General features: G+C 37.4%; 1 protein-coding gene across 3 annotated transcripts in view; it reads left to right on the forward strand.

Annotated features, from left to right (window-relative positions):
- MALRD1 (MAM and LDL receptor class A domain containing 1) overlaps positions 1-27828 on the forward strand; it is a 554066-nt gene that overhangs the window by 139072 nt on the left and 387166 nt on the right. For all 3 annotated transcript variants that reach the window (XM_015474019.3, XM_015474018.3, XM_010811194.3), the window contains exons 20-21: positions 16515-16602; positions 27479-27655. In XM_015474019.3, coding sequence (XP_015329505.1) covers positions 16515-16602; positions 27479-27655 — 265 coding nt within the window. The remainder of the gene's footprint in view (positions 1-16514; positions 16603-27478; positions 27656-27828) is intronic.

Genomic DNA, 27828 nt, shown 5'->3' on the forward strand with positions numbered 1-27828 from the left:
TCTTGCCTTTTCAGTGTTGTAGAGAATGAGGTGGTTAAGCAGTCAGCATGTCTCCCTGCAGTTTCAGTTAGTAGCACCTTATCTTTAACACTTTGTCATCCTTAAGCTGATACTTATTTTTCCTCACAGATCCCAGTTCTTAGGATGAAGGGGAATCATTGTGTTCGAATAAGATGATTCTGCTTAAAAAAAAAAAAAAAAAACTTAGCAAGAAACTTAAACAATTTAGTTAGAAACAAATATTCTTCCTACTTATTTCCAGCATGGTGACCCTTTGTATTTTCAGCACATGTTAATATGAAAAATTGATTATAGTTGATATGAAGCATAGTGTAATATAATGAAGAACAAGATTGTGAAAAAAAATGGGAATAACTCGAAAGCCAATTTGCTTCAAATTAAAGCTTTGGATTAAAATGAATTAACTTATATTTCATCATGTTTACAAATAATTTATCTTATTTTTTCAATATATTCCCTTTTTGGGAGTAAAATATCTTTGTATAAGAGCTTTTCCTGTTAGATTACCCGGTTAGTTATATTCAATTATTTTGAGATGATTTTTATATGAAATTTCATTGTTTTGCCTTTAATAGATTACACATAATAGTTTTGCTGTTATACTGAACTTGATATTATGCTGTACATGTAAAGCAAATGTAGTTTTCCAATTATTATTTTTAAAAGTATTGGGCAGGACTTCCCTGGTGGTCCAGTGGCTATGACCATGTGCTCTGAACGCAGGGGGGCCTGGGTTCGATCCCTAGTCAGGGAACTAGATCCCACATGCTGCAACTAAGGATCTTGCATGCCACAAGGAAGGCGGAAGATGCCACGCGCTGCAACTAAGACCTGGTGCTGCCACAGAAATAAATAAATATTTTTTAGAAAGTACTTGGGAAACAATGTGATAAAATGGAAGTAACATCAAGTGAGGAGCTAGAATACCTGGATTCTAAAGATTAAATTTTCCATTAAGGGATCTAGTGACTTTATGGATGTTATTTAATCTTTTAATTATGTATTTTTTCATCAGAACAGTAAAATGATCTATAAACTATTTCTAATTGTAAAATTCTAGAAATTCCATTTTTCATTCATAATTGAACTCTACAATTCTTGTTACATGTTGTATGTCACAGAAATCCTTCTTATTAAGAAACTTAAATTTAGTTTTATCATCTCTTAAAAAAGTTAAAAGCTCAGTCATGTCCAACTCTTTGTGACCCCATGGACTGTAGCCTGCCAGGCTCCTCTGTCCATGGGATTTTCTAGGCCAGAATACTGGAGTGGGTTGCCATTTCCTTCTCCAGGGGATCTTCCTGACCCAGGGATTGAACCCAGGTTTCCTGCACTGCAGGAAGACTCTTTACCATTTGAGACACCAGGGAAGCCCATCATATTCTAAAAAGCTTTCCTAAACTTTTATTGTTACCATGAATTTCAATGGTTTTTGAGCCCCTAAAGCTAGTGGAGGTGATGGAATTCCAGTTAAGGTATTTCAAATCCTGAAAGATAATGTTGTGAAAGTGCTGCACTCAATATGCCAGCAAATTTGGAAAACTCAGCAGTGGCCACAGGACTGGAAAAGGTCAGTTTTCATTCCAATCTCAAAGAAAGGCAATGCCAAAGAATGCTCAAACTACCACACAATTGCACTCATCTCACACGCTAGTAAAGTAATGCTCAAAATTCTCCAAGCCAGGCTTCAGCAATACGTGAACTGTGAACTTCCTGATGTTCAAGTTGGTTTTAGAAAAGGCAGAGGAACCAGAGATCAAATTGCCAACATCTGCTGGATCATCAAAAAAGCAAGAAAATCCAGAAAAACATCTATTTCTGCTTTATTGACTCTGCCAAAGCCTTTGACTGTGTGGATCACAATCAACTGTGGAAGATTCTGAAAGAGATGGGAATACCAGACCACCTGACCTGCCTCTTGAGAAACCTATATGCAGGTCAGGAAGTAACAGTTAGAACTGGACATGGAACAACAGACTGGTTCCAAATAGGAAAAAGAGTACGTCAAGTCTGTATATTGTCACTCTGCTTATTTAACTTATTTGCAGAGTACATCATGAGAAATGCTGGGCTGGAAGAAGCACAAGCTGAAATCAAGATTGCTGGGAGAAATATCAATCACCTCAGATATGCAGATGACACCACCCTTATGGCAGAAAATGAAGAGGAACTAAAAAGCCTCTTGATGAAAGTGAAAGAGGAGAGTGAAAATGTTGGCTTAAAGCTCAACATTCAGAAAACAAAGATCATGGCTCTGGTCCCATCACTTCATGAGAAATAGATGGGGAAACAGTTGAAAGTGTCAGACTTTATTTTTTTGAGCTCCAAAATCACTGCAGATGGTGATTGCAGCCATGAAATTAAAAGACGCTTACTCCTTGGAAGGAAAGTTATGACCAACCTAGATAGCATATTCAAAAGCAGAGATATTACTTTGCCAACAAAGGTCCGTCTAGTCAAGGCTATGGTTTTTCCTGTGGTCATGTATGGATGTGAGAGTTGGACTGTGAAGAAGGCTGAGTGCTGAAGAATTGATGCTTTTGAACTGTGGTATTGGAGAAGACTCTTGAGAGTCCCTTGGACTGCAAAGAGATCTAACCAGTCCATTCTGAAGGAGATCAGCCCTGGTATTTCTTTGGAAGGACTGATGCTGAAGCTGAAACTCCAGTACTTTGGCCACCTCATGCGAAGAGTTGACTCATTGGAAAAGACTCTGATGCTGGGAGGGATTGGGGGCAGGAGGAGAAGGGGACGACAGAGGATAAGATGGCTGGATGGCATCACGGACTCGATGGACATGAGTCTGAGTGAACTCCGGGAGTTGGTGATGGACAGGGAGGTCTGGTGTGCTGCAGTTCATGGGGTTGCAAAGAGTCGGACAGGACTGAGTGACTGAAGTGAACTGAATGCACATTTAAGATCAGAGTTTGTTTTAAATTTCTTTTCAGATAATTCAAATTCCACTGGTAGATAGCAACAGCTCTACTGTTGTATATTTTAGAGATAGCCATTTAGTTCCTCTTTTTTTTTTTAAATATCAGAAAAATGTGTTGAGCATACTAAAAGTAAATCATTAATCCTGAAAGAAATGGAACATAAATAGCAAAATTAACTTGTAAGTATAATCTCTCTGTGTAAATTTTAACTTAAGTGCTAATTCATGTCTGTATTAATTTGTTCACTGATTTTAGGCCCTCCATTGCTTCAGGCACTATGCTACTTGGTGGCATACAAGTACAAGTAGTGGATGGTCATTGTCCTCATGGAGCTCACATTCTAAAGTGAGACAGATATACTCAAGCAAATAGTTACAATAAAAATTATTTTTTTAGAAGAGTGACATCTTTACTAGGAATGGTGATATCAAGGCAGGAGTTGTACGATTTATGTATCTATACAGTATCTATAGGTGATGGCCTGTGTTGGGGCTGAGGGTCAGGATTAAGGAGCCACAGAAGCTGATGCAAATATATACAGATGAGAAGCAGCATGCTGATTGGAAGAACCACCAAGCACTTCTGTAGTTCATGGTGCATGAAGTTAGAGGCAGAGGAAGGTAGAGAGAAGCCAGAGCAGGGAATGACTCACTTGTCATGGTCACAAATGCATATACTAACCATGAGCTAATGAGCACCATTGAAGGTCTTAATCAGTTTAGTGAGCCGATCAAAAGTGATCCATCACTTTTGGATCACTCCATCCAAAAGTGGTCCACTTTTGGATCACTGTCAGATCTATCACTCTGTTAGCTGTGAGGAGAACATTTTTGAAGTAGGGCTTACCATTAAAAAATAATCAGTTATATACATGTATATATATGTGTGTGTGTGTATGTGTGTATTTGTATATGCGTATGTATGCGGCTTAGGTAGGAGACAGCTAGAGCCTAAGCTGGGAACATGGGCTAATATAGATGGAATGAAAAGGATTCAAGAAATATTTAGAAAGTAATGCCACTGAGGCTTGCATGTATGGTGTGAATGATGGGGAATAGTCCAGAATAATTCAAGATTCTGGTGGTAACAACAGTAGGAGCCATCATTTGAAATATAGAACAGAGAGCAAAAGAGAGGAAGTTTTAGGTAGAAAGAGGAGTTATTGAAAGACATTTTAAAACTTTGAGGGCCATCAGAAACTCTGAGGGACATTTCTTTTTGGAAAAAAAATCTCAAATTTAGGGTTGAGGGGGAAAAGTCTGAGGTTTAGGGAAGTATGGAGTGAAAAGAGGTTTGGGGTAATCAACATACTGGTTGTAATTGAAAGTATAGAATTGATTCATGCAGAGAAAATGTTGAAAGTGGGAAAACCAGAGTAGGTAAAATTAGGTGACTCATCAATGTGCTTAAGTAGTGCTTAATTAACCTGCTGCTACTGCTAAGTCACTTCAGTCATGACAGCCCATCAGGCTCCCCCGTCCCTGGGATTCTCCAGGCAAGAACACTGGAGTGGGTTGCCATTTCCTTCTCCAATGCATGAAAGTGAAAAGTGAAAGTGAGGTTGCTCAGTCGTGTCCGACTCTTTGCGACCCCATGGACTGCAGCCTACCAGGCTCCTCCATCCATGGGATTTTCCAGGCAAGAGTACTGGAGTGGGGTGCCATTGCCTTCTCCATTAATTAACCTAGATGTTCTTAAAAGGTACAGGTCTGCATTTCTTATAAGGCGAAGGAAAATGTTTCTTAGTTCCCACTTAAGGTGAATGGGACCCTGTTTTGGATACCTGGGCACCAGTTCTCAATCTTTCGGGCACATATTTTATTTTACCTTCTGCTGTAACAGCCAGTTCTTCATAAACTTCCACTAGGGCTTGAACCACTCTGTTCGGGTGTAATAGGACCCGAACCTGGGTCCTATTACAGGTCCAGGTCCTGTGGGCCTGCACTGGCCCACAGCTCATGGCTTCTGTTGTTTAGGAGGTGGGATGTTCGTACAGCTGCTGCCCAGGAGTGTGGGAAAGTTCATGCCCTGGGACCCACTTCATGACCAGTATGGGATGAAGCCCTTCCTTCTACCCTAATGGATTGGATGTTTCTTAGACCATTTCATTCAGCTCCTCAGAAGGCCCATGAGGTTCCATCACAGAGACAGCCAAGCTGCTAAGTCATCCTTTTAAGCTGCCTTCCTTCCTTTTGTATGTCACTCTGCTCCTCCTCCTTCCTTCCTTCCTAAATTCTCAAAATATTTACTTTCAATATTAGGGAAGATAGTTTGATATTCTATTTATATCTCCAAAATCTATACTCCTACCTCTAAAACCGCCAAACACATATAAAATGGAAGATTGCTATATAGAAAATTTGGCTTTATGGATTTCACTGTAATTTTCCCAAATACTTCAAAATCTTTTCACAAACTTTTACCTTTCCTTTTTGTATGCTTCACCTAAGAGTAAGACTCACCCCAGGTTATATGTAAGAATAGAGTACATGAAATACATTTTATATTTCAAAAGTTTATCAAAGGCTTTTAAAATTGAAAGGATCTACAAATATTCCTAACAGATTTTTTTTTTCCAGGTTTGGAACTAAATTGAGCACAGATTCTTAAACTTTACTTTGATAGAAAGGAAGTAAGTTTCTAAGTTTCTAAAAAAGGCAGCTTTAAAACAGTTCAGTCTAAATTATTTAGTATTAAGTGATTTGTTGAGATATTTTTACATTTTTTAATTTAAATAAGTACATAGTTTAAAAAATGAAAGATTATAAAAGGACGTTTTAATTGTTATTGATTCTGACAGGCAAAATATTTTTAATCTGTATCAGCCATTTGCAGACTTTTCTTGTTAAGAGCAAGGTGATAAATATTTTAGATGTCATGAACCACAGTGTTGGTCTCTGGACTACTCAAGGGAGTCATGGTAGAATGAAAACAACTTTTGTTGTTGGGTTTCCTTGGTGCCTCAGCAGTTAAGAACCTGCTTGCCAATGCAGAAGACATGGGTTCTATTCCTGGGTCAGGAAGATCCCCTGGAGAAGGAAATGGCAACCCACTCTAGTATTCTTGCCTGGGAAATCCCATAGAGAGAGGAGTCCATGGGGTCACAAAGAGTCAGAGATGACTGAGTGACTAAACAACAACAAATGGGGTGTTCCAGTTGAGAAAACAAACATTTAAAAAATAAAGCCTCCAATTAAAAGGGGGGAAAAAAAACACCTAAGTTATGACTTTGTTGAGTCCTGATCTTTGCAGAAAGCCACTATGGAGTTCACAAGATCATTATACACTTTAATATTATAATAGAAGTAGAATTGCTGTTCATCCTTCGGTTCAGTTCAGTTCAGTTGCTCAGTCGTGTCCGACTCTGCGACCCCATGAATCATGGCACACCAGGCCTCCCTGTCCATCATCAACTCCCGGAGTTCACTCAGACTCACGTCCATCGAGTCAGTGATGCCATCCAGCCATCTCATCCTTTGTCGTCCCCTTCTCCTCCTGCCCCCAATACCTCCCAGCATCAGAGTCTTTTCCAATGAGTCAACTCTGCCTAAGGTGGCCAAAGTACTGGAGTTTCAGCTTTAGCATCATTCCTTCCAAAGAAATCCCAGGGCTGATCTCCTTCAGAATGGACTGGTATGTTGTATGTCATCCTTAGGTATGATTCTTTGTTTTTCTTATGTTGCCACATTACCAATTTGAATGTAACTTTTGAGTATTTCTGCTTTATGATTTATTTAGGTCTGTTAGAAAGGCATAGTTAGACCGTGCTTTCAGGCCTTTTTTGTCTTACCCTGGAGTCAGATCACACTGATTGTTAACTGAAAAGTATATTGGGAATTGTATCAATTCTTCCCAATCATCTTAGTTTAGAAATATATAGTAAAAACAAGCTTGGGCCACAACCAGTCTTCTGCTTGCTCAGACAGGTAGGATGTGGAGTAATGGTTTTCTGATGAGGTGAAAACAAAATATATATTTTCAGAAGGATTGACAGAATAGGTTGAAAAGAGGTCGCTAACACACGGATGGAGGAGATGCAAAGAGCATGAAACTGAGGGTTTGACAGAGCAACTTGCCTTTTAAATCTCTGACTCTTAAGAATTATATGAAAGTGAATGTCCTATACTAAAATTACACTGAAGGAAACACTTTAATAATCTGTATGTATGACTTTCCATTCTCCTATCTAAAATGTGTCCAAAACAGTCTAGTTTTTAAAAATGATCCTTTAATGCAGGATTTAAGACTTTAGGTGGTATTTTTTTTTTTATTACCACGTGACATCATGCTGTCAGTACATAAGATTTTCTACTTTTATTCCTCCACTGATTGCTTTCTCAGGTGCCTTACCTTCCCTTGCTTACTTAGACAATTTCATGTGAAATTAATTTTTAAGAGATTAGTGATAGGTGAAGCTTTCGTTTCCACGGGATTCAAAATGAAGAAAGCTCTAGAGCTAATGACTTTTTTGAGGCCATTGCTTACTTGCATTTTCTATAGAACCAGCAGATGTGAATATGCAACTCAGAAAGCAAGCTGTATATATGTAGAGTTTAGACTTCCTTTGGCAGTTATTAAAAAGCTCATCTACCCACCAGAAAAAAAAAAAAATGTAAACTCGTCATTCTGTATCTTGGTCTTTTTAACAAATATGAAAACTTGTGGCCTTGGGTGTGAGTTAAGAGCAAGGACAACTGTCCCTGATTAGTGGCCGCCTGTCTGTACCTGCCGCAGAGGCTCCATGAACTGGGATGATCCAGACAGAGCAATGAGTTAAATCTCATCCAATTTAGCTGACTTTTCAGTACATTCGAGTGACTGTTGATTTCTATCAGTAAACTTGCTATGTATGTATATTGCTGATTCATTTCATTGTTCAGCAGAAACTAACATTGTAAAGCAATTATATTCCAATAAAAAAGTAGAAGAAAGAAATACATTAAAAAATCCTGAGGATGGCGACTTCCCTAGCGCTCCAGTGGTTCAGACATTGCCTTCCAATGCAAGGGGTGTAAGTTCAATCCCTGGTCAGGTAGCTAAGATCCCACATACCTTGTGGCCAAAAAACCAAAACACAAAACAGAAGCAATATTATAACAAATTCAATACAGACTTAAATCTTGGGGATGAAAAGCAGGTGTAAGTGAACCCTACACTAAGTGGCTTCCATATTGTACTAGTTTTAATTTTGTTTCAGTATTGAAATTTTGCCATTTAAGGAGGCTCACCCTAATGCACTTAAGCTTGAATACTGAGAGCTGACTATGAGATGCAGTGGTAATTTTAGGTATAGAATAGGTGATGGTAGAGAACTAGAGAAAATAGAATGGATTCTTAGGAAGTAGAAATTTATAGGGTGTTTATATATCAAAATTAAAAATAATTTTTCCTTCAAGGCTTTAGTTGACATACAGGAAGCTACAAAATACAGCTAGAGATCCTCCAGAGTTCAGGAAAAAGTTTCCTTTTGAGCAACAAAATAAGTCTGTGCATAATTTACATTCTCCTGGTAGCACTGTGTGGACAGAAACTGGTTCAAGTGGCATTCATTTACTATGTCTTATCTCCGTTATTGGGCAGAATACTTTTCATCTCTGAGGCATTTGTATGTGTGTGTGGTGAGGTGTCTCAGTTATCTTATAAAGAACTTTATTTCTTTGGGAATCCACTTTATTCTTTGAAACACAGAATTTGGATTGGATTAGTAGTTCCCAAATTTTCTTAATTATCAAAACATCTGGAGCATTAAAAAAAAATACAAGTTCTCTCATGCACTGTATCAGAAGCCCCAGAGGAGAGTCCTATGAATCTGCACTTTTAATAGAAACCTTTGGTGATTCTGATGGTGAGACAAGTTTAGGAGATAGTGGATTAAATGATGTCTAAATTAGGTGTTATCATTATTTAATATCTGAATTTATTTTAATAATACCTGGAGATGTAAGTGTGACTGTTCATTCAAGTTTATTGCGTAAATGGCATCAGGAGGCCTATTTTTTCTCTTAAGTTGCATTTAGAAAACACCAGCTTGGGATTTTCCTGGTAGTTCAGTGGCTAAGACTCCATGCTTCCAAAGCAGGGGGACCCAGGTTGGATCCCTAGTCAAGGAACTAGATTGTATATGCCACACCTTAGAGCGGGCACAACCAAATAAGTTTTTTTTTTTTAAAAAAGGAAAGGAAATGTGGGCAATGAAGTAAGGCATCAAGAGTAACATGTATAGTTTTAGTTGAAATTAGTTTGGTTTTTCCCTGTAATAGTCAACTCTCACCGCATGCTTATCAGGGTGCAGGTGCTGGGTGCATACAGCTTTGTGTGTCCCTCAGCAAGCCTCATGTCACTTGTCCTTAAAGTCTCCAAGAAGAGACAGACATTGAAATGCACGCAAAACAATATACTTACAAATTAGGTAACAAAATAATTAAAATGAGACGTTGTTAAAGGAAAATAGCTTCAACTTGAGTGATCAAGGAAGGCTTCTCTGAGGAAGTAATAATCTAAAACTGAGACTTGAAATGGGATTTTTTAATTCACAGTCATCATGGGCTGGATATTATGAGATGCGGAAGCAGGGCAAAGGACAGATGTGTGTTATTGTTGGAGTTTAAATGCGTGACCCGATTTTTCTCACTTTCTGTCTACATCAGTTTTAAGAAGTATCCACATGGAGGTAGGGGGTAGCTTTGGAGCTTTATCCTTTCACAAGGAGATTGAGAGGGCATGTGATTTCAAAATAATAAACTGTGGTTCTACTCCTTTACCTTTAAATATTATTTTTAATAGTATGGAGGATAAAAAATGAGTTTTAATTGAAAAAAAGATAACCTTTAAGAATTTCAACACTATGCTTCTTAAATGATTTTGGCACATGTGAACCAGTCACTCAGACAGTATTACATCGCATTCTGTTAAAATTCTATTATATCTTATTGAATCATTTTAATAAAACCACAGTTTTCTGAACTTTTAAGTCAATAATTCCAAACCTGCATCACTTTTCTCTGATACTGACCAGGCTTTTTTCAATTAAATGCTTCTTTGTAACCACCAATCAAATTGGTTCTGTATAAATTCTTAGAACTAGAGAAATTGAGAACTATTTGTCTTCATTCACATAATTGATGAGATGTGTAATGGGTTATGGTCTAGATGAGTCCCTGGAGGATGCTCTAATATAGCATGTGAATGTGTCCAGTTTCAAGCAGCAAATTAATTTCAAATTGATCAACATTTATCCCTTTTAAAATCTAGTTAGGCAAGTTCCAGAAAGGCACTGTTAAGAATTGGCAGGGAGGAAAAAAACTTGCCCAAATTTTGACTCTTCCTGTACATCTAAAATGGTATAGAGAGAAGAGTATCAGAAATAAGCTTTGTGGCTTGCCAATCCTTTAAAAACCGTGGAAAGCAAATCCAAATAATGTGACCTGAATACACAGAGTTTTTTTTATTTTAGGTTTCTGTCTTTTTCATTCAAGAAGAATAATAGAAAAAAATTTTTATCTGAATAAGGAAGCTTGTGTGAAGTTTTCAGTGACCTTATTTCTTCAACCCCATTCTTTGCTTCTTGAATTTTAAAAAATCTCTACTGTTAATATAGCAGCAGCTTTCATGGGAAAAGATTTTTGTGGGTAGAAAAGGAGCTGGGCCAACAGCAGGTGGATAACCATCTCTGAGAGACTCTAACAAGTTACTCTCATTCAGTTCAGAAGAGTATAAAATGAGGTATAAGAGGAAAGGAGGCTGAATTTAGATAAATATTTCAGTTTTTACATACATGAAGGGATTATCATACTTCCACAAATTAAGTATACTGTCCAACTTCCCCATTGGGAGACAGTTCTCCATGCATTTAAAAAAATGTTTTTTAATTTTATATGTGGTATAGCCGATTAATAATGTTGTGATGGTTTCAGGTGCACGGCACAGTGACTCAGCCATATATATGCATGTATCCATTCTCTCCCAAACTCCCCTCCCACCTAGGCTGCTCCGTGCATTTTGTATGTCCTGTGTTGCTCAGCTTCTGAGCAAATAATCTATTGCATAGAGTTTACCCTGAGACATTTGCTTGTGTTCCACAGTTACTTAACCTACCTAGAGCCCATCCCCTTCCTTCCCTCCTGTGTCACCACCTCCTCCTCCTCCTTGTCCTTCAGTTGTGCCAGTAGCTTCTAACAGCTGGAATCTCCTAATGTTGGGGTTCTTCTTCTATGATGCAGCCCACCACTCAGGCAGAAAAAAGACTGGCACATATGTTTCCCCTGCAGGAAGTGGGAAAGCAATGGAAGACATTTCTCTGGCTGATGTTTTTTGCCATCTCTCTAAGTCAATCTCTTGTATCTTCTCTCAGTGTATGTATATGAAACAGTGACAGCCTAACTTGTTAGCTTGAAAGTAGGATCAAGTCTCAGACCCTTCATGGTTTCTAACCTAACCAGCATGCACAAGGAATTGCAAACCCAAGTGCCCATGGAAACCAGGCAAGGGATGTGAATTAAGAGAATTGGTTCGGGTGTAAAATAATTAATGGCAACTGACTTTCAGCCTTAGAGTTAACGTTTGATAGGGAGTAATGGGGACTGCAGCAACTGCAGGCAGTATCTTCTTGAGAAACATCCTGTCTTAGAAGTATTTGCTGGGACTTCCCTGGTGGTACAATGGTTAAGACTTCTTAGCCTTCCAATGCAGGGAGTGCAGGTGTGATCCCCGATTGTGAAGCTGAGACCTTGAAAAGCCAAAATATAAAACAGAAGCAATAATGTATTCAAACAAGACTTTTTAAATGGTCCACATCAAGAAAAAAAAATTTTTTTAAGAAGTATTTGGCAACCTATTCTACTTGACACAGGCTTCCCTTATAGCTCAGTTGGTAAAGAGTCTGCCTGCAATGCAGAAGACCCCTGTTCCATTCCTGGGTTGGGAAGATCTGCTGCAGAGGGGATAGGCTACCCACTCCAATATGTGTATTCTTGGGCTTCCCTTGTGGCTCAGCTGGTGAAGGATCCACCTGCAGTGTGGGAGACCTGGGTTCGATCCCTGGGTTAGGAAGATCGCCTGGAGAAGGGAAAGGCTAACCAATCCAGTATTCCAGCCTGGAGAATTCCATGGACTGTATAGTCCGTGGTGTTGCAAAGAGTTGGGCATAACTGAGCCACTTTCACTTTTCTACTTGAAAGCACTGTTGGGGTTAAACTAAGTTCACAAGGACTGAACCATCACCATTTAGTCTCTTCTGTCATTGATGATGAGAAACGCCAGGACAGGGAAGACTTTTTTTCCTTCTTGGTAACCAGGGGAACAGTTGGCACAATGCCAAAGTAGATTTGCCCAGAAAAACCAAATTCTTACCAATCCATATATTGTGAAGCCTGACAAGAAGAAATACGGTATTTTTTTTTTTTAGATATATAAACTGAGTCATATGGTAGTTTTAGTGTTTTGAGAAAACTCCATAGTGGCTGTGCCAATTTACATTCCCACCAACAGTGTAGGAGGGCTTCCCAGGTGGCTCAGTGGTTAAGAATCCACATGCCAATGCAGGAAACTTGGGTTCTGTCCCTGGGTTGGGAAGAACCCCTGGAGAAGGAAATGGAAACCCATTCCGCTACTCTTACCTGGAAAATCCCATGGACAGAGGAACCTGGTGGGCTGCAGTATACGGGGTTGCAAAGATTTGGACATGACTGAGCACATGTACACATGCAGCAGTGCAGGAGGGTTCCCTTTCCACCACATCCTAGTCAACATTTGTTACTTGTGTTCTTTTTGATGATAGCCGTTCTGATGAGTGTGAGGTGGTATCTCATCATGGTTCTAATTTGCATTCTCCTGAAGCTTAGTGATGTGGAGCATCTCTGCTTATGCGTGTTGGGCATCTGCATTTCCTCTTAGGAAAATTCAGCTCTTCTGCCCATTTTTTTTAAATTAGGTGGTTTGTTTTCCTGATGTTAAGTTGTAGAAGCTGTTTATATATGTTGGATATTAACTCCCTGTAGGTCACATCATTTGCAAAAATCTTCTCCCATTCAAAAGGTTTTCTTTTCATTTTGCTGATGGTTTCCTTTGCTGTGCAAAAGCTTTTCAGTTTAACTAGGCCCAATGTGTTTATCTTTTTATTCTATTTTTGTTTTAGAAGACAGATTTCAAAAAAAATATTGCTGTGATTTTTGTCGCAGAGTGTTCTGCCTATGCTTTCCTCTAGGACTATTATGGTTTCTGATCTCAGGTCTTTAATCCATTTTGAGTTTATTTTTGTATATAGTGTTAGAGAATGTTATGATTTCATTCTTTAACATGTAGCTGTCAATTTTCCCAGAAACACTTATAAAGAGACTATCTTTTCTCCATTGTATATTCTTACCTCCTTTGTCACTCATTAATTTATCATTAAGTGCACGGGTTTATTTCTGCCAAACTATTTTTCATAGTGACTGTATCATTTTGAATTCCTATCATCAATGCATTGGAATTCTAGTTGCTCCACACAGGATTTGTGCTTTTTATAAATTTTAAGCAAGAATTTCAAATCTTTCTGAAGATGAGTTATATTAAAAATGGATATATATTATCCTGGAATTTTGTAATTTTTTTCCCAATGCAGGGTGGTTAAACTAAGTGGCAGGCTGACTCCATTCCATTTTTCCTTTGAGTTAATAGAGTATGTGTATGTGTATATGTACATATGTACATGTATATATATGTACATACATAATATATATACATGTATATAAATCATTTATGAATTAATATGCATATGTTAGGAAATTGAAGGTATTTTGGTAAAAAATATTAAATTCTGTCTTACATATGAATGATTAGTTTTATATCATGTAAACACTTTGGTGAATAACTTGGTTTCCTCAATATGGAAAAGAATCTATTCAGACAAGTCTCTAGAGGCTTATTAATATAAGAGTTTTTGGCTACATTAGAGCTAAAATTTCCAATATAGCTGACAAGGCCACTCCATCTTTATTTGGAGCATGCAACAGCCCATGAAAAGAACAACTAAAAAGGGCTGGATTACTTTATAAAATTTTCAAGCCAGTAGTAGTTCTCATGTAAGTAGAATTGGCCTCTGCAGATAATGCAGGTCATTCAGATCGAACTGGAATTTTCAGTTGCTTTTTAAGTCATTCAGTAAGGTGCTAATGAAACTTAGGAGGAAAATTTGGCTTCCCTAATGTCCAGAGTGGCAATACTGCCTTGCATACAATAACATTAGTGTTTTAACAGCCTTCCATTTATTCTGGGAAAAACACCAAGAGAGAAAGTGAATTTTCCAGAATAGAGACACTTGGGTTTGCTCTTTCTTGTGACTAGTTTCTAAGGATAATTTGCAAAGCTTTTTGCAAGACTGAAATAAATACAGGACAGAAGTAGAATTGAACTTTAACATTCATGACTTTTTCTCAAGATATGATTATCAAGTAAGCTTTTTAAATGTCTGCCTTAATTAAATATTCAAAAGAGGCTGAGACTGCAGTTATATATGCAAATTGACTTTTTTAGTATCTCAGCTTGAAATTTTTGTTCATTCTTTCTCAAGGATGCTACCATTTAGAGGTTAGGAAATTGAAGATATTTCGGTAAAAATTATGGTTAATTTTTGTCTTAGAGCAAGACCCAACTGTCCTCTGCCATGGATTATATCTGTGTCTTCCCACTGACAGTGCTAGTAGAAACAATATCAAAATGCTTATTGTGTAATGTGAAGTAACCCTAATGCAAATACTCCTTGTATAGACAGCATCCACTCACAAATGCTGCTTACCTGGTGTGGACTGTAAATGAGAGAGTTTGTGACTTTCTCAAATGGCCAATTCTTGAATTTGTGACTATATAAAGACAACAAAAGGAATGCTTTGGGACACTTGAGCCCACCCACCCACTTGAATGGAGCTATGTGTGATATAGTTAGCTTATAGATATTTATATGTACAGTTGTGCTTATCATAGACTTGAGATTCTATTATATCAATTTTCTATTCCTTCTCACGAATAAAGCAAGATAAGCATGAGCAGTGTAGCCAAGTTAGTAATGCTTATTTTTATTTATCCTAATTTTTCCTTTTACTTACATCTTCTGAGCCTCTTGTTACCATGTCCTCTGTTGTATTGCAATAATATTGATCCAATGAATGTATTAGTAATTAATTAATGTATAGTTATTAATCAGTCCTTACACCTTTTTTCTTACTGTTCACCCAACTGCTCTTTTTATTTTCTATAAAATAAGAGAGATTTTATTACAGTGTGTTCTGTCAAATTCTGACTGCTGGCTTTTTGTTTGTTTATTAGAATACAATTGTGTTCCTCTTTTCTCCCCCTGTAATGTTTTCTTTTAATCGTGCTGGTGGTGAAAAGAAGGGTGCATTTTATATTTGCAGTGATCCATTTAGAAACAGCAGGCGACTTCCTGTTATTCAGGCAGTGTTAGGTGGACTATATTTGCCCATTAGTTGAATGCATAAACCTTTTCCAAATTGATTAATTTCCTTAGTGACATATCAGGGAGAAAATTCTAGTAATTCTGGAGAAAATCTAGAAAGCTGGTGGAAGATGTCAAGAGGCTTACAGTCAGTAATTTGACCTTTTTAATTATCTTCTTTAGGGCATGAATAATGTATGAAACAACTTTTAATGGAGGATAGAATTTGAAGAATGAAATAAAATTTCAATTTCCATATATAGCATTTGTGAGGAAAAATGAAACAGAAACATATATTCCTATACTAGTAGAAAAAGGGAATGTGCTTTTTTGAGTTTGCTTACTGTTCTTCATTATATAGCAGAATTCCTAGTAAGTGTGCAACATATTTGCATGAGTATTAAAATAATTCATCATGATTAATTCTGCTATAGTAAAGCTCAGCCCTAATTACAATCTGCCATATACTATCGTGGTTTGTCAGTATTTCATATTTTACTGGAGTTGCGGTGGAATTGCAGCTCGTATAACAGCACCGATGTCATCTGAGTTCACTGTGATTAATGTGGTTCTGAAGGAGATCTAATAACGATTAGCCGGTTTCATAAAGTGTTACAGAATAAGGTCGATGTGAGAAAAATTTTAAAGCTCTTCACAATGTGCAGTCTAGCAAGTACCTCTGGCAACAAATTGGGTTTCTTGAAGGATGAAGAGATTTAACCTTGGAAACAGATGAGCTACTAGGGCAACGCTGGGCAGAGGTTCAGTAATTTGCCTTAAAGGCTCGGAGGAAAGCAAGACAAGTCTAGAATTAATGATGGAAAGTTATAAAGAAGTAGATATCAGTCTGATACACTGAAATCTCAAAAAATCAAAACTTTGACCAGAAGCAGGGTGAAAGTGGGCTTCGTGGATATAATGGGCCCAGTAAGGTGTGGCGCTTCCTATGACTGGAAGTATTTGGTAGAGAGACAAGATGCCTGCTTATGGAGAGTTTTACAAAGTATGATTTTAATGGTTCAGAAGAGGAGATTGTCTTTAGGTAAATTCTGAATTCTTTTTCAACCATGTGTATCCATAAATGAATTTCCTTCACAATATCAACAAGTTTCTTATATTGTCCTTAGATTTCAGTGGAGGCTTCAGTGGGAGATGGCTTTACTGGAGACATTGCAATTGATGATTTGTCATTCATGGACTGCACTCTCTACCCTGGTAAGGAAGGATATTTCAATGTACGAGTGCTTTCAAGCCTGTTTACTTGAATAGAACTTCCAAGGAAATCAATATTTCATTTCCAGAAATATTCCAAAAGTATTTGCACTTCTCTCTATTCTCTTAATATATTAACCCTGGAAAAGGTTGCAAATCTTTGTAATTCTTCAAACTCTTTGCAAACATAGTAAAGAGGTTTGAATCAGTTGTGTATACATCCCATCCCATTCAAAGTATTAGGAAAATGTGTCCGAGGTTAAACAGTAATTCTATCATATTGGGTGGGGGGGGAGCAATTATAATAACTGAACTGATTGCTTTGTAATTACATTGTTTTGGAGACTTTAGTAACCATTCAGTTACCTTCAGTGATGTCTTACTCTCAGGCTGCACTTTAAACATTCCTGAGGATTGCTGCCAGCCATTTCCTTTCCAAGTTATAGACTTCTTTCCATTAAAAAACTAATATATTTATTCCAGATTTATATCTCCATCCTCAAACTTCGCCCCCACCACCCCGAACTCCAGAAAGAAAGTGAAAGCCACTTAGTCATGTCTGACTCTTAGAGACGCCATGGACTATACAGTCCATGGAATTCTCCAGGCCAGAATACTGGAGTGAGTAACTCTTCCCTTCTCCAGGGGATCTTCCCAACCCAGAGATCTAACCCAGGTCTCCCACATTGCAGGCGGATTATTTACCAACTGAGCTGCCAGGGAAGCCCAAGAAGGCTGGACTCCAGACTTGGATACTAACAACCTATTCAGTATCCAAACTTAGATGTAATGAGCATCTCAAAGATAACTAGGGAAATAACCTAAAACAAACACGCCCCAAGGGAAACTGATTCCAGCAGTGCATAGTGATCTAGTGGGGTAGATATCAAGCTCTTGGAAGGTGATTTTGGGATTGAGACTGTAGACTTTTTAATTGCATGACAAGAAGAAGCACCGTCTCCTCCTCAGAGTGATCAGAGGTTTGGTAGTTTAAAAATCAATTGCAGTAATCCAAGGAGAGCCTTTTCATATGCTGAAAACTTTACATGCAATGGTCCATCAGAGTATCTACCCCTCCCCAGACATAATCAGAGGGCTGGATTCCAGTGCTTTCTGCTGTAGCTACATGCCCCAGCTCCAATTTTCCGGCTCATGATTCTGGCAGGGTTAATTATCATCCTCAGTGTAGCAGTTTCCATGGAACTCTGCAGAGTCAAACCCCTTTCTGGAAGGCCAGCAAAGATAAAATCAGAATTCAACAAGTTTACTTTTATCCCTCAATGTGTAAAAGTAAAATTTTGATGACCCATTGTCTCCTCAATCCTATAATTTTTGCCTCCCTTCTTGTGTCAGTGAATGACAATTTATCTCTAGTTGCTTATACTTCATCAACAAATTAGATCAACCACTAGCTACACGTGTATCCATACTCCACTTCTCATTTTCCTTGCGTCTCTCCTCTTGGTCCAAATCACCAGTGTCTCTGTATAGATTTTTGTGATTGCTTTTTAAATGATCTCTCTGCTTCTACCCTTGAACCATATAATCTCTTCTCATAACAGCAGCCAGAATGATCCTTTTCAAACTTACATAAGCTCATGTCACCCTAACCTGAGCCTTGCTATGACATCCATCTCATTCAGAACAAAAGCCAAACTTCTTACAATAACATCCAAGGAGTAAATGACTGGCACTGTCATATATGGCTCTGTCTTTACCTTCTACCACTGTGCTTTTTTTTGAAAGCACCTTCTTTTTAAAAATTTATTTGTTTAATTTTTGTCTGTGCTGGCTCTTCATTGCTGCACATGGACTTTCTCTAGTTGCAGTGAATAGCGGCGACTCTCTAGTTGAGGTATGCAGGCTTCTCACTGCAGTGGCTTCCTGTTGTGGAGCACGGGCTCTAGGTGCGTTGGCTGCATTAGTTGTGACTCATGGACTTAGTTGCCCCACAGCGTGTAGGATCCTCCAGGACTGGGAATCAATCCTATGTCACCTGCATTGGCAGGTGATTTCTTAACCACTGAACCACCAGGGAAGTCCTGACCAATGTGCTTCTAATTGACGTCCCTCAATGATAAGACCTCTTAAGTGGTCCTTGATTACTGCAACTCCCTTATGCCTCAGGCCTTTTATACCTGCTTACCCCTCCTCCTGGAATGTGCTTCCTCCAGATATCCATTTCACCTCCTTCTTTCTGATCACTGCTAGAGAATTTCTTCTCTAGGAAAACCTTCTCTCAACTTATACCCCGCCTCTCTCTCAAACATACACACATCTCTTCTTATCTCTTTACCTGACATTTTCCATCTCCTGTTTTTCTCCACAACACCTATCATCACCTTATAGTCAAATTTGATTTTCTCCCATAATAATGTTGCATGAGAGCAGGGATTTTATTTGACCACTGCTGTACCTTGTAGTATAAACGGTAACTGGTGCATAGTAGTACTTAATAAGCATCTATTGGATAGATGGGTGGATAGGTGGAGAGATGTCTATTTTTTTAAGTGCTTATGTATTTTAGTTTATTATTACTATTGCTAAAATATTAATTAGGTATGTAAGATACTATATGTCAGCCTCTGTTGAAAGCCAGATCTCAGTGGCTTATAACCAGTAGCATTTATTTCTTGCTCTCAAGTGTGTCAGTTGGCATAGAAAAATAACAGCAAACATACACTCTTCTTGTTCATATCTCCGTATAATTCTATGTTGTTTTAATTGTTTTAGTCACTGAGTTGGTCTGACTCTTTTGTGACCCCATGGACTGTAGCCCACCAGGCTCCTCTGTCCTTGGGATTTCCTGGGCAAGAACACTGGAGTGGGTCGTCATTTCCTACTCCAGGGGATCTTCCTGACCTGAGGATCAAACCTGCATCTTCCTGCATTGGTGGGCAGATTCTTTATCATTGAGCTACCAGGGAAGCCCCATAATTCCATGTAGTTCCAAACTATATATCTGTTCTGTATGTCCTATCTATCTGGGACCCAAGCTGATGGACCAAATCCTTGTCTGACACATTCTGTTTTTAAGTCAGAGGGTTAGAAAAAGAAAGCACACTTAAAGCTTTTATTAGGGCCTCGTGTCTACTAGCTTCCACTGGTCAGAGCGAGTTAAGTGATCAAGCCTAACAATGGGGCACAGCAGTATTCACTACAGTTGGGGAGCTTGGCAAGGACAGAAAATACAGAAAGTCCTTAAAAGAAAGGGAGCTGATACATGGTCGTATTTCATGTTGGTCCAGTGGTTGGGTATCTGCCTTCCAGTGCAGGGCATGCAGGTTGATCCCTAGTAGGGGAACTGGGATCCCACATGCTGCAGTACAACTAAGGCCATGCACTGCAACAGCTCCGAGTCTGTGTGCTCTAGAGCCCTCGTGCCACAGCTAGAGAGAAGTCCCTGGGCCTCAGCGAAGATCCTGTGTGCCGCAACTAAGACCCACCAGTGCCATAAACGAATAAGTAAATATTAAAAAACACACTTCCTTAAATATTGTTATCACTCTCCATATCATCTCATATAATCCTGTAACCTTTTAAAAATCTGGAATAGTGCTTGGTCCATCACAGGTTGAAGAGACCTTGAATGATAAATAGGTTGGATGTGTTTGTTATCCCAATTTTGTGGAGCACATTGAGAAGGAGATAGCCAGTCTAAGGCTGCGTAGCTATCAAATGTCAGAGTGCAGTCTTCTTCTGTGGATCAGAATGCTTACCACTATCATTATATTGCTCATCAAATGCATTCACCTCCCAAGGAAGAAAAAGCGATTTCCATTTGAGGGATCTGAAAAACCAAACTTAAAGAACGTAGATGACTGGGATGAGAATACACAGTTGAAAGCTGTAATGAGATTTTCACCTGAGGTTGTGATTTCAGTACCCAAATCACGTCCCATTCTTAGCTTAGGGAGAATGGCTGTAACCCCAGTGGTGGAAGGGAATAAATAATTCAGAAAGAGAACCAAGGCATTGTGGATACTGTTGCTGCTTTAATTATACTGCTGCATGTGTTCTGTGGCTGATGTTTCCAAGGTGGAGAGGAAAGAGCTGCCAGAAACAAGGGCAGAGATGTGAAATATCAGTTACACACCATTAGTCCCAATTTTCTGGTTTACATTTTGGAATAAAAATATGGAATTTTAAAGACTGTCTGAACTGTGTGGTTTTCATGTTGGCTTCATAACAAAAGAAACTTTAGGTTGAAACTGCAGAATCTGATGAAGCCATATGTCTCATAAAGGAAGTTGATGTAATCTTACTATAAGATGAAAATGAAAATAAAAATTAGGCTTTTAATAAAAATATTGCTTTTGATGATTATCAGTCAGTGTTTTGTCATGACATCACATTAGCTGAGATGGGATCAGTGTATGTAGGATCACTTACATTGATTTGCTTTCAGTATAAACATTATCTATGGCATGTTCCCCCTCTTGATTAACGAAACAAAACAAATAAAAACTAAAAAAAACCAAAAACACAAACTATTGACCTCCTGTCCAAAATACAGTTTTGTAACCTGGAATTTTATTTTATACTAAAAATGGCTAAAGTGAAGTAGATCATTTCATTTTTACCCATTTCCTCAAAAATCAAACTCTTTCCACCATATCTCCCTTATTCCTTTTGGATGAACTCAGTTTTTTCTAGCAACCTAGGATTGAAATACCGTAGTCATCTTTGGCTTTCCCCTTAAACTTGCCCCCTTGCAGATCCTATTAACTCTCAACCCCAAAATATTTCTCACATCTGTTCTATTTTTTCCATTACCTCTGCCATGTCCTTGACTCAAATGATTGAGCTTCTTAACTGCAAACCTTTATTACTTTTCCTGAATAATTTTTATGCCATAAGCTTAGTTTCTTTCCACTTAATCCTAGACGATTATTACTTGCTCTTTTTAGGTCATTCTTCTCTCATTTTTTAACTTCAGGTTGTTTCTAATAATTTTCAAATCCATTCTCAATTATGGATTGTACTGCCTTTGTTTCAGTACTTTGATGACAGAGATTCTCGGTTTAAATCTAATTCAGGAGGAAAATAGAGAAACAGCTGTTTAGACAAGATTAATTACATTTCTAGGGAAAGTAGACAATCTTAACCATGCAATTGAATCGTATGATTCTTTGCATTAGTGTGTGATGATGTCGTCTATTCCCAGAGTAGATAATGATGTGGAATGATGGCAAAGTTAAATAGCTTTCCCTTCACCTTGAATTAGACCTTCAGAGTAGATTATTTTGGAAGAATTGTTACCAGACATTCAGGTTTAAAAATATTATCCCAGAGGAAGTATCTGTTTTGCATTATGCCTTCCATCTTCAATCAGAAAAGCAAGAAGTACATTTCTTTCAGCAGAACACATTATTGGTGAGATACCTGAGTTATTTGGAAGAATAGATCTGTGATGACATGGCATCACAACATACTCTTTGCCAACTGAAAGAAAAATTGCCTATATACTTTTCTGTTTTTTTTTAAATTTGCACTTTTTATTTTGTATTGGAATATAGCAAATTAACAATGTTTTGGTAGTTGCAGGTGGACAGCAAAGGCACTCAGCCATACATATACATGTATCCATTCTTCCTCAAACTCCCCTCCCATCAGGCTGCCACATAACATTGAGCAGAGTTCCGTGTGCTATACAGTAGGTTTTTGTTGGTTATCCATTTTAAATATAGCTGTGTGTACATATCCATCCCAAATTCCCTATCTCTTCTCCCCATCCTTTCCCCCACCCCTGCCACCAAAAGTTCATTTCCTAAGTCTGTGAGTCTGTTTTGTAAGTTAGTCCTTTGCATCATTTCTTTTTGTATTCCACATATGAGACATGTCATGTGATACTTCTCCTTCTCTGACTTCACTCATTTGACGATCTCTAGGTCCATCTACGTTGCTGCAAATAGCATTATTTCATTCTTTTTAATTCTGTGTAATATTCCATTATATACATGCACCATATTTTCTTTATCTGTCTCTCTGTAAATGTCTGTAAATCGTAAATAGTTCTGCAATGAACACTGGGGTGCATGTGTCCTTTCAGATCGTGTTTTTCTCTGGCTATATGCCCAGGAGTGGGTACTTTTCACCAGTTGAAAGTTTCAGAATTCAGCATGCATATTACATTGATTAGTTACTAGAATTACTAATTACTAGAGTGAGCATTGGACTTCCCAGGGGGCACAGTTGTAAAGAATTCGCCTGCCAATGCAGGAGATGCAAGAGATGTAGATTCGATCTCTGAGTCGGGAAGTTTCCCTGGAGTTGGAAATGGCAACCCACTCCAGTATTCTTGCCTGGAAAGTTCCAAGAGGAGTCTGTGGGATACAGTCCAGGGGGTCACAAAGAGTCGGACATGACTGAACATGCATAAGGAGCGAGAATGAGCATCACTATCTAAGGTATTCATATTTTATTTTTCCAAGGAAAGTTGTTACTAAGTCAAGGGCATTTCTTGCATCTGATGATACCTTAAGATTGAGAAACGATATTAACTCTTTGGAGAGTGCTTAGCAACAGTTTTTACCATGTCCACACCGAGTAGCTTTTGCTATTGCTGCCAAACCGGCCGAGTTATGGAATTTCTGACATCTCTCTCCTCTGCCTACACATCTTATCAGCTTTATTTGTTCTTGATCAAGTCTCCCTTCCTTCTACAAAGGGTGGTATTTGTTTCAGTGGCAAAATGTGTGTGTTGTATTGTGTATGCTTTTAGGATATCACAGGCAGCTTTTTACCTTCTAATACTAAGCTGTTTGGTGTGCCCATTACATTTATCTCAATATAATAAATTTCATGAAAGCATTATGCTTTGGGAAAAATCTGTACTTTGAAAGGATATATAGATTCTGAAAAAAATTTATAAATGTTGGAAATATTTCTTCAAGGCGTAAATGAAGAAATTTGAGACTCAGTGATTATAATCTGAAATATTCTTGTTTTAGTGTTCTAGTGTAGTTTTGTAAAGTGATTTAGCATATATCTAGGGAAAAGTTTTGTCCAAAGCCTGTGGTCTATGCGACTTAATATTTTTTATTATGTCTCTAGAAAATAAAACTGGACAAATAACTGACTTATTTTAAATTTAAAACTTTAAAATTTTGTCATCTTTTATTTGAGGGAGATACTAAATACCCCAAATGGAGAAGACTGTTAAAATACTTCAATTTTAGCTGGAGAAAGCACTTTCCTCCAATTGTTCTTTTGGTGCTCTCAAATACAAAGATACTACACTTAAGATTCATTAATTTTGGTGGAATACAGAGTAATGAGAAAAAGACAAAGAATTTGAAGATTTAAAAAGCCTAGTCAACCTCATGCAAAAATATTAGAATAAATCCAGATGTGAGCTGATGGAAATGAATTAGAAAAACAATAAAAAGGAAGATTATGTTAAAAATAGCCAGAGATTAAAATACAATTACAGAAGAATGGAATTAGGAAGACAGTTGGATATTATTTGCAAAGTTCTGAGAAAAAATGACTGTTAGTCTAGAGCAAAGCAAAATTCTTTCAAGAATGAGGGTGACAAAAGGCACTCAGTATGACATCCACAATCAAATGAAAAAATGAATTTACTGCACCAGACTCGTATCAAATGAACAATGTAAATGTCAACGTTATAAGACAGAATGAGCCAAACCAAGGCTGAGATGCAAAAGGGAATAGACAGCAAAGTAAATGACAAACACACAGGTCATTCTTAGCTACACTAGTGGATGACGAATGTGTGATATGACCAGAATGTTTACGCATTCTTGGGGAGTGTAGACATGGATGGAGTTACTTTTGAAACCAGTTTGGCATTGTGTGTGTTAGTCAGTTGTGTCTCCTGCACTGCAGGTAGATTGAGCCACCAGAGAAGCCCCAGTTTGGCATTATCTATTATAATTAAATGTGCATGCTCTGTGACCAAGCAATTCCATACCTAGGTATATCAGGAGAAATGTACAAACAAACAAATCCTCAAACAGGATCAACTCAAGAACCACTGATCGTATAATGGCTACAAAACATATGAAAACATATGTTACATAGTCATATAGTGAACTATTATACAGCAGCCAACCCCTAAACTGGGAGAACATACATTAGGTTGGGTGGGTGAATATACAGTGTTAAAAAAAAATTAAGTTGCAGATTATAAAAAGAATGAGTCCATTCATCCAAAGTTTGATTCTCAACAGTGTTTGATTTAAATTGGACCTACATGGTGTTCCATGTATATGGTCAGTATTCTAAGAATTTCAGTGTTATTTAGTCACGTAATGAGCTAGTAAGTTAACACCGTAAGAGCTTATTTGGTTTATATGCAAATGAAGAAAATATGAACACAAATGAAAGCAAAGAAATAAAAAACACAAATTTCAGTGTTCTGTGAACCAGGGAAGATTGCAATGAGGGTCTGGAATCAACAGAGAAACACGAGAGGGTTCAAATCTGTTTGTGAATTTTATTTTCATAAACTTGAAGGTAAGCATATGACTCTCATTATCCTTAAAAAAAAAAAGCCTATATTTTATGTTCATTTTTCTATATGTATAATTACATTTCATGGGGAAAAAAAAGTGAAAGTGTTAGTTGTTCAGTCATGTCCAACTCTTTGCAACCTCATGGCCTGTAGCCTGCCAGGCTCCTCTGTCCACAGAATTCTCCAGGCAAGAATACTGGAGTGGGTTGACATTCCCTTTTCCAGGGGATCTTCCCGACTCAGGGATTGAATGCAGGTCCTGCATTGCAGGAGGATTGTTTACTGTCTGAGCCACCAGGAAAGCCCAATATATTTCATAATAAAATATAAAATGATAAGTGAGAAAAGTTTGAGTTGCACAATAGATTAATAGGTCAAAAGTGGTCATTTGTTTGGAAAAAATTGAATTTAGATTCTCATTACTGACAGAGAACAATAGAGGCCAGATGGAGTAAAGATCTAAATATGGAAAGTAAAGCTATCAAAACTTCATGAAAATTATCAAAGATATATTTATGATATTAGAACAGGGAAGATTATTTTTCAGTGAAAATTTAAAGCACAAACCATAAAGGAAATGATTGATATATTAAAGTTAGAATTTTTTTTTTCTGAAGGGCAACCATACAAAATGAAAAGACAAATCATAGATTACAAGAACTTATTTTTCACATAGATAAATGATTGAGATTAGTATAGAGAATATAGGATTAATTTAAATTTGTGAATTAATATAAAGACAATGGATTCAATAGAGAGAAAGAGCAGAGAATGTGAATAGTCAAAAACTATAGTAAAATACTTGAGTGGCCTAAAGAGTCTCAGTAATTAGGGAAATACAAGTTAGAATATCACAGAATTATTTCAGAATGGTTACTGTGGCAAACATTAAAAAAAAAAAAATTCATGATACGACGTGTTGGCTAGAATATGAGAAATGCACACAGTTCTGGGTGTAAATGGTAAACCACCTTTGAAAACAACTAAAGTTGACTAATTACATATTCTATAACTCTGAAATTTCATTTTAAGATGACTTGTCTTGGAAATACTCTGGCATGTGTTTACAGAGAGAAATGTACAAACACATCCATTGTAGGACTTTATATTCTTACTGTCCTACTTGAGAAGAGGTATACCAGCTGCAGACTATTCATACAATAAATATTGAATCTGGGTATTCATTTAGTTGAATACCCTAAAGCAGTTAAAATGAATGAATTGATTCTGTATGTATCAATAGAGAGAAATCTGAAAAGTATGTTTTGAGTCAAAAATGCAAGTTCAAAAAAAGTATGAATATTATTTATGTAAAAGTTTCTGACACATAACAGTATATATTTTATACAGAAAATGTTTGAGATAAGGATACAAAAATATGCATTGGAGGAATTCTTACTATATTCAGGATGTTAGTTCTTCCTAAGTTGATCTATAGGCTTAATGCAACCCCAATCAAACAGAATCCCAGGAGATTATTTTGTGAATAAGAAAAACTAAATCTAAAGTGTATATTGAGAGGCAAAAGGCCCAGAATATCCAATGTAGTATTGAAGGAGAACAAAGTTGGAGGACTGACACTGCCGACTTCAAGACTTATTATAAAGCTTCAGTAATCAAGACAGTGAGGTAATGGTGAAAGAACAGAGAAATATTGGGTTGGCCAGAAAGTTTGTTTGGGTTTTTCCATTCCATTTTATGGTAAAATCTGAATGAACTTTTGGACCAACCCAGTATTTTATGGCAGTGACAACTTTGGCTTTAAGTCCTCTGCAACTAGCATGTATATGATACAGAGATGTTATTAATAAATGTTTATTGAATAGCTTACTGTCTAAATTAATTAGCTTGTATAAATTTCTTCTAAATTCTGTAATATCAGAAATTATCTTATTTAAATACTTCTGGGTGAATACTTTTGTTTGGGTCTGTCTTGCAGCCTTTGAATTCCAACTATGTGGGGATATCTGAAACAAACATGAGATGTTAGATTCATTGTGAAAGTGGAAGAACAAAGTTCCTTTACATAGAGAACTTGAGGGTTTAATCTTACCTTGACTCTGGTCCCTAATGCCAGCACCTGGGATTCCTTTGGTTCCTGAAGATCATCCAAGCCCTGCTCTTGAGACTCCCATTTATTCAGTGAACTCTGAAGAGTTTTCAATAATTTCCATCTGCACTTTCACTATTTTTATAATCAGAGATATCCAGAGTTATTTGCCATTACTAAGACCATGAACCCCAATTTATATGCTTACAGTAAAGCAGTTCAGCAGATTAGAAAATGATATCAGATATTCCTTATAATGTTGAATGTGAAGCATACTTAGTAAAGTTTATCGTGTGCAATCTTTAAAGAAATGGAAAAACTGCAAAATGATACTTTTCTGTTATTTCAAGGTCATTTACCTGTGAACCTTCCAACTCCACCAGAAACTACAGTTCCAGTAACACTGCCTCCACACAACTGTGCAGACAGTGAATTTGTTTGCAGGTCTGATGGTCAGTGTGTTGAAAATATCCAGAAATGTGATTTTAGATATGACTGCCCTGACCAATCAGATGAATCCTCCTGCGGTATGTGAATTCCTAAATTTTGTATTAAATATAGCCATAAAATAGATAAGAAAGCACTAGTGTAATCTCAAGTAGTATTGTAATGTCCTAGTTAGAAGTCTTCAACCTGGTTTAAAGCAGTTTCTTAATATAAAAGTTTTTTGTATAGAAAATGATAGAAGAATCAGCATACA

The sequence above is a fragment of the Bos taurus genome, chromosome 13 (assembly GCF_002263795.3).
Source record: "Bos taurus isolate L1 Dominette 01449 registration number 42190680 breed Hereford chromosome 13, ARS-UCD2.0, whole genome shotgun sequence".
NCBI lineage: Eukaryota > Metazoa > Chordata > Mammalia > Artiodactyla > Bovidae > Bos > Bos taurus.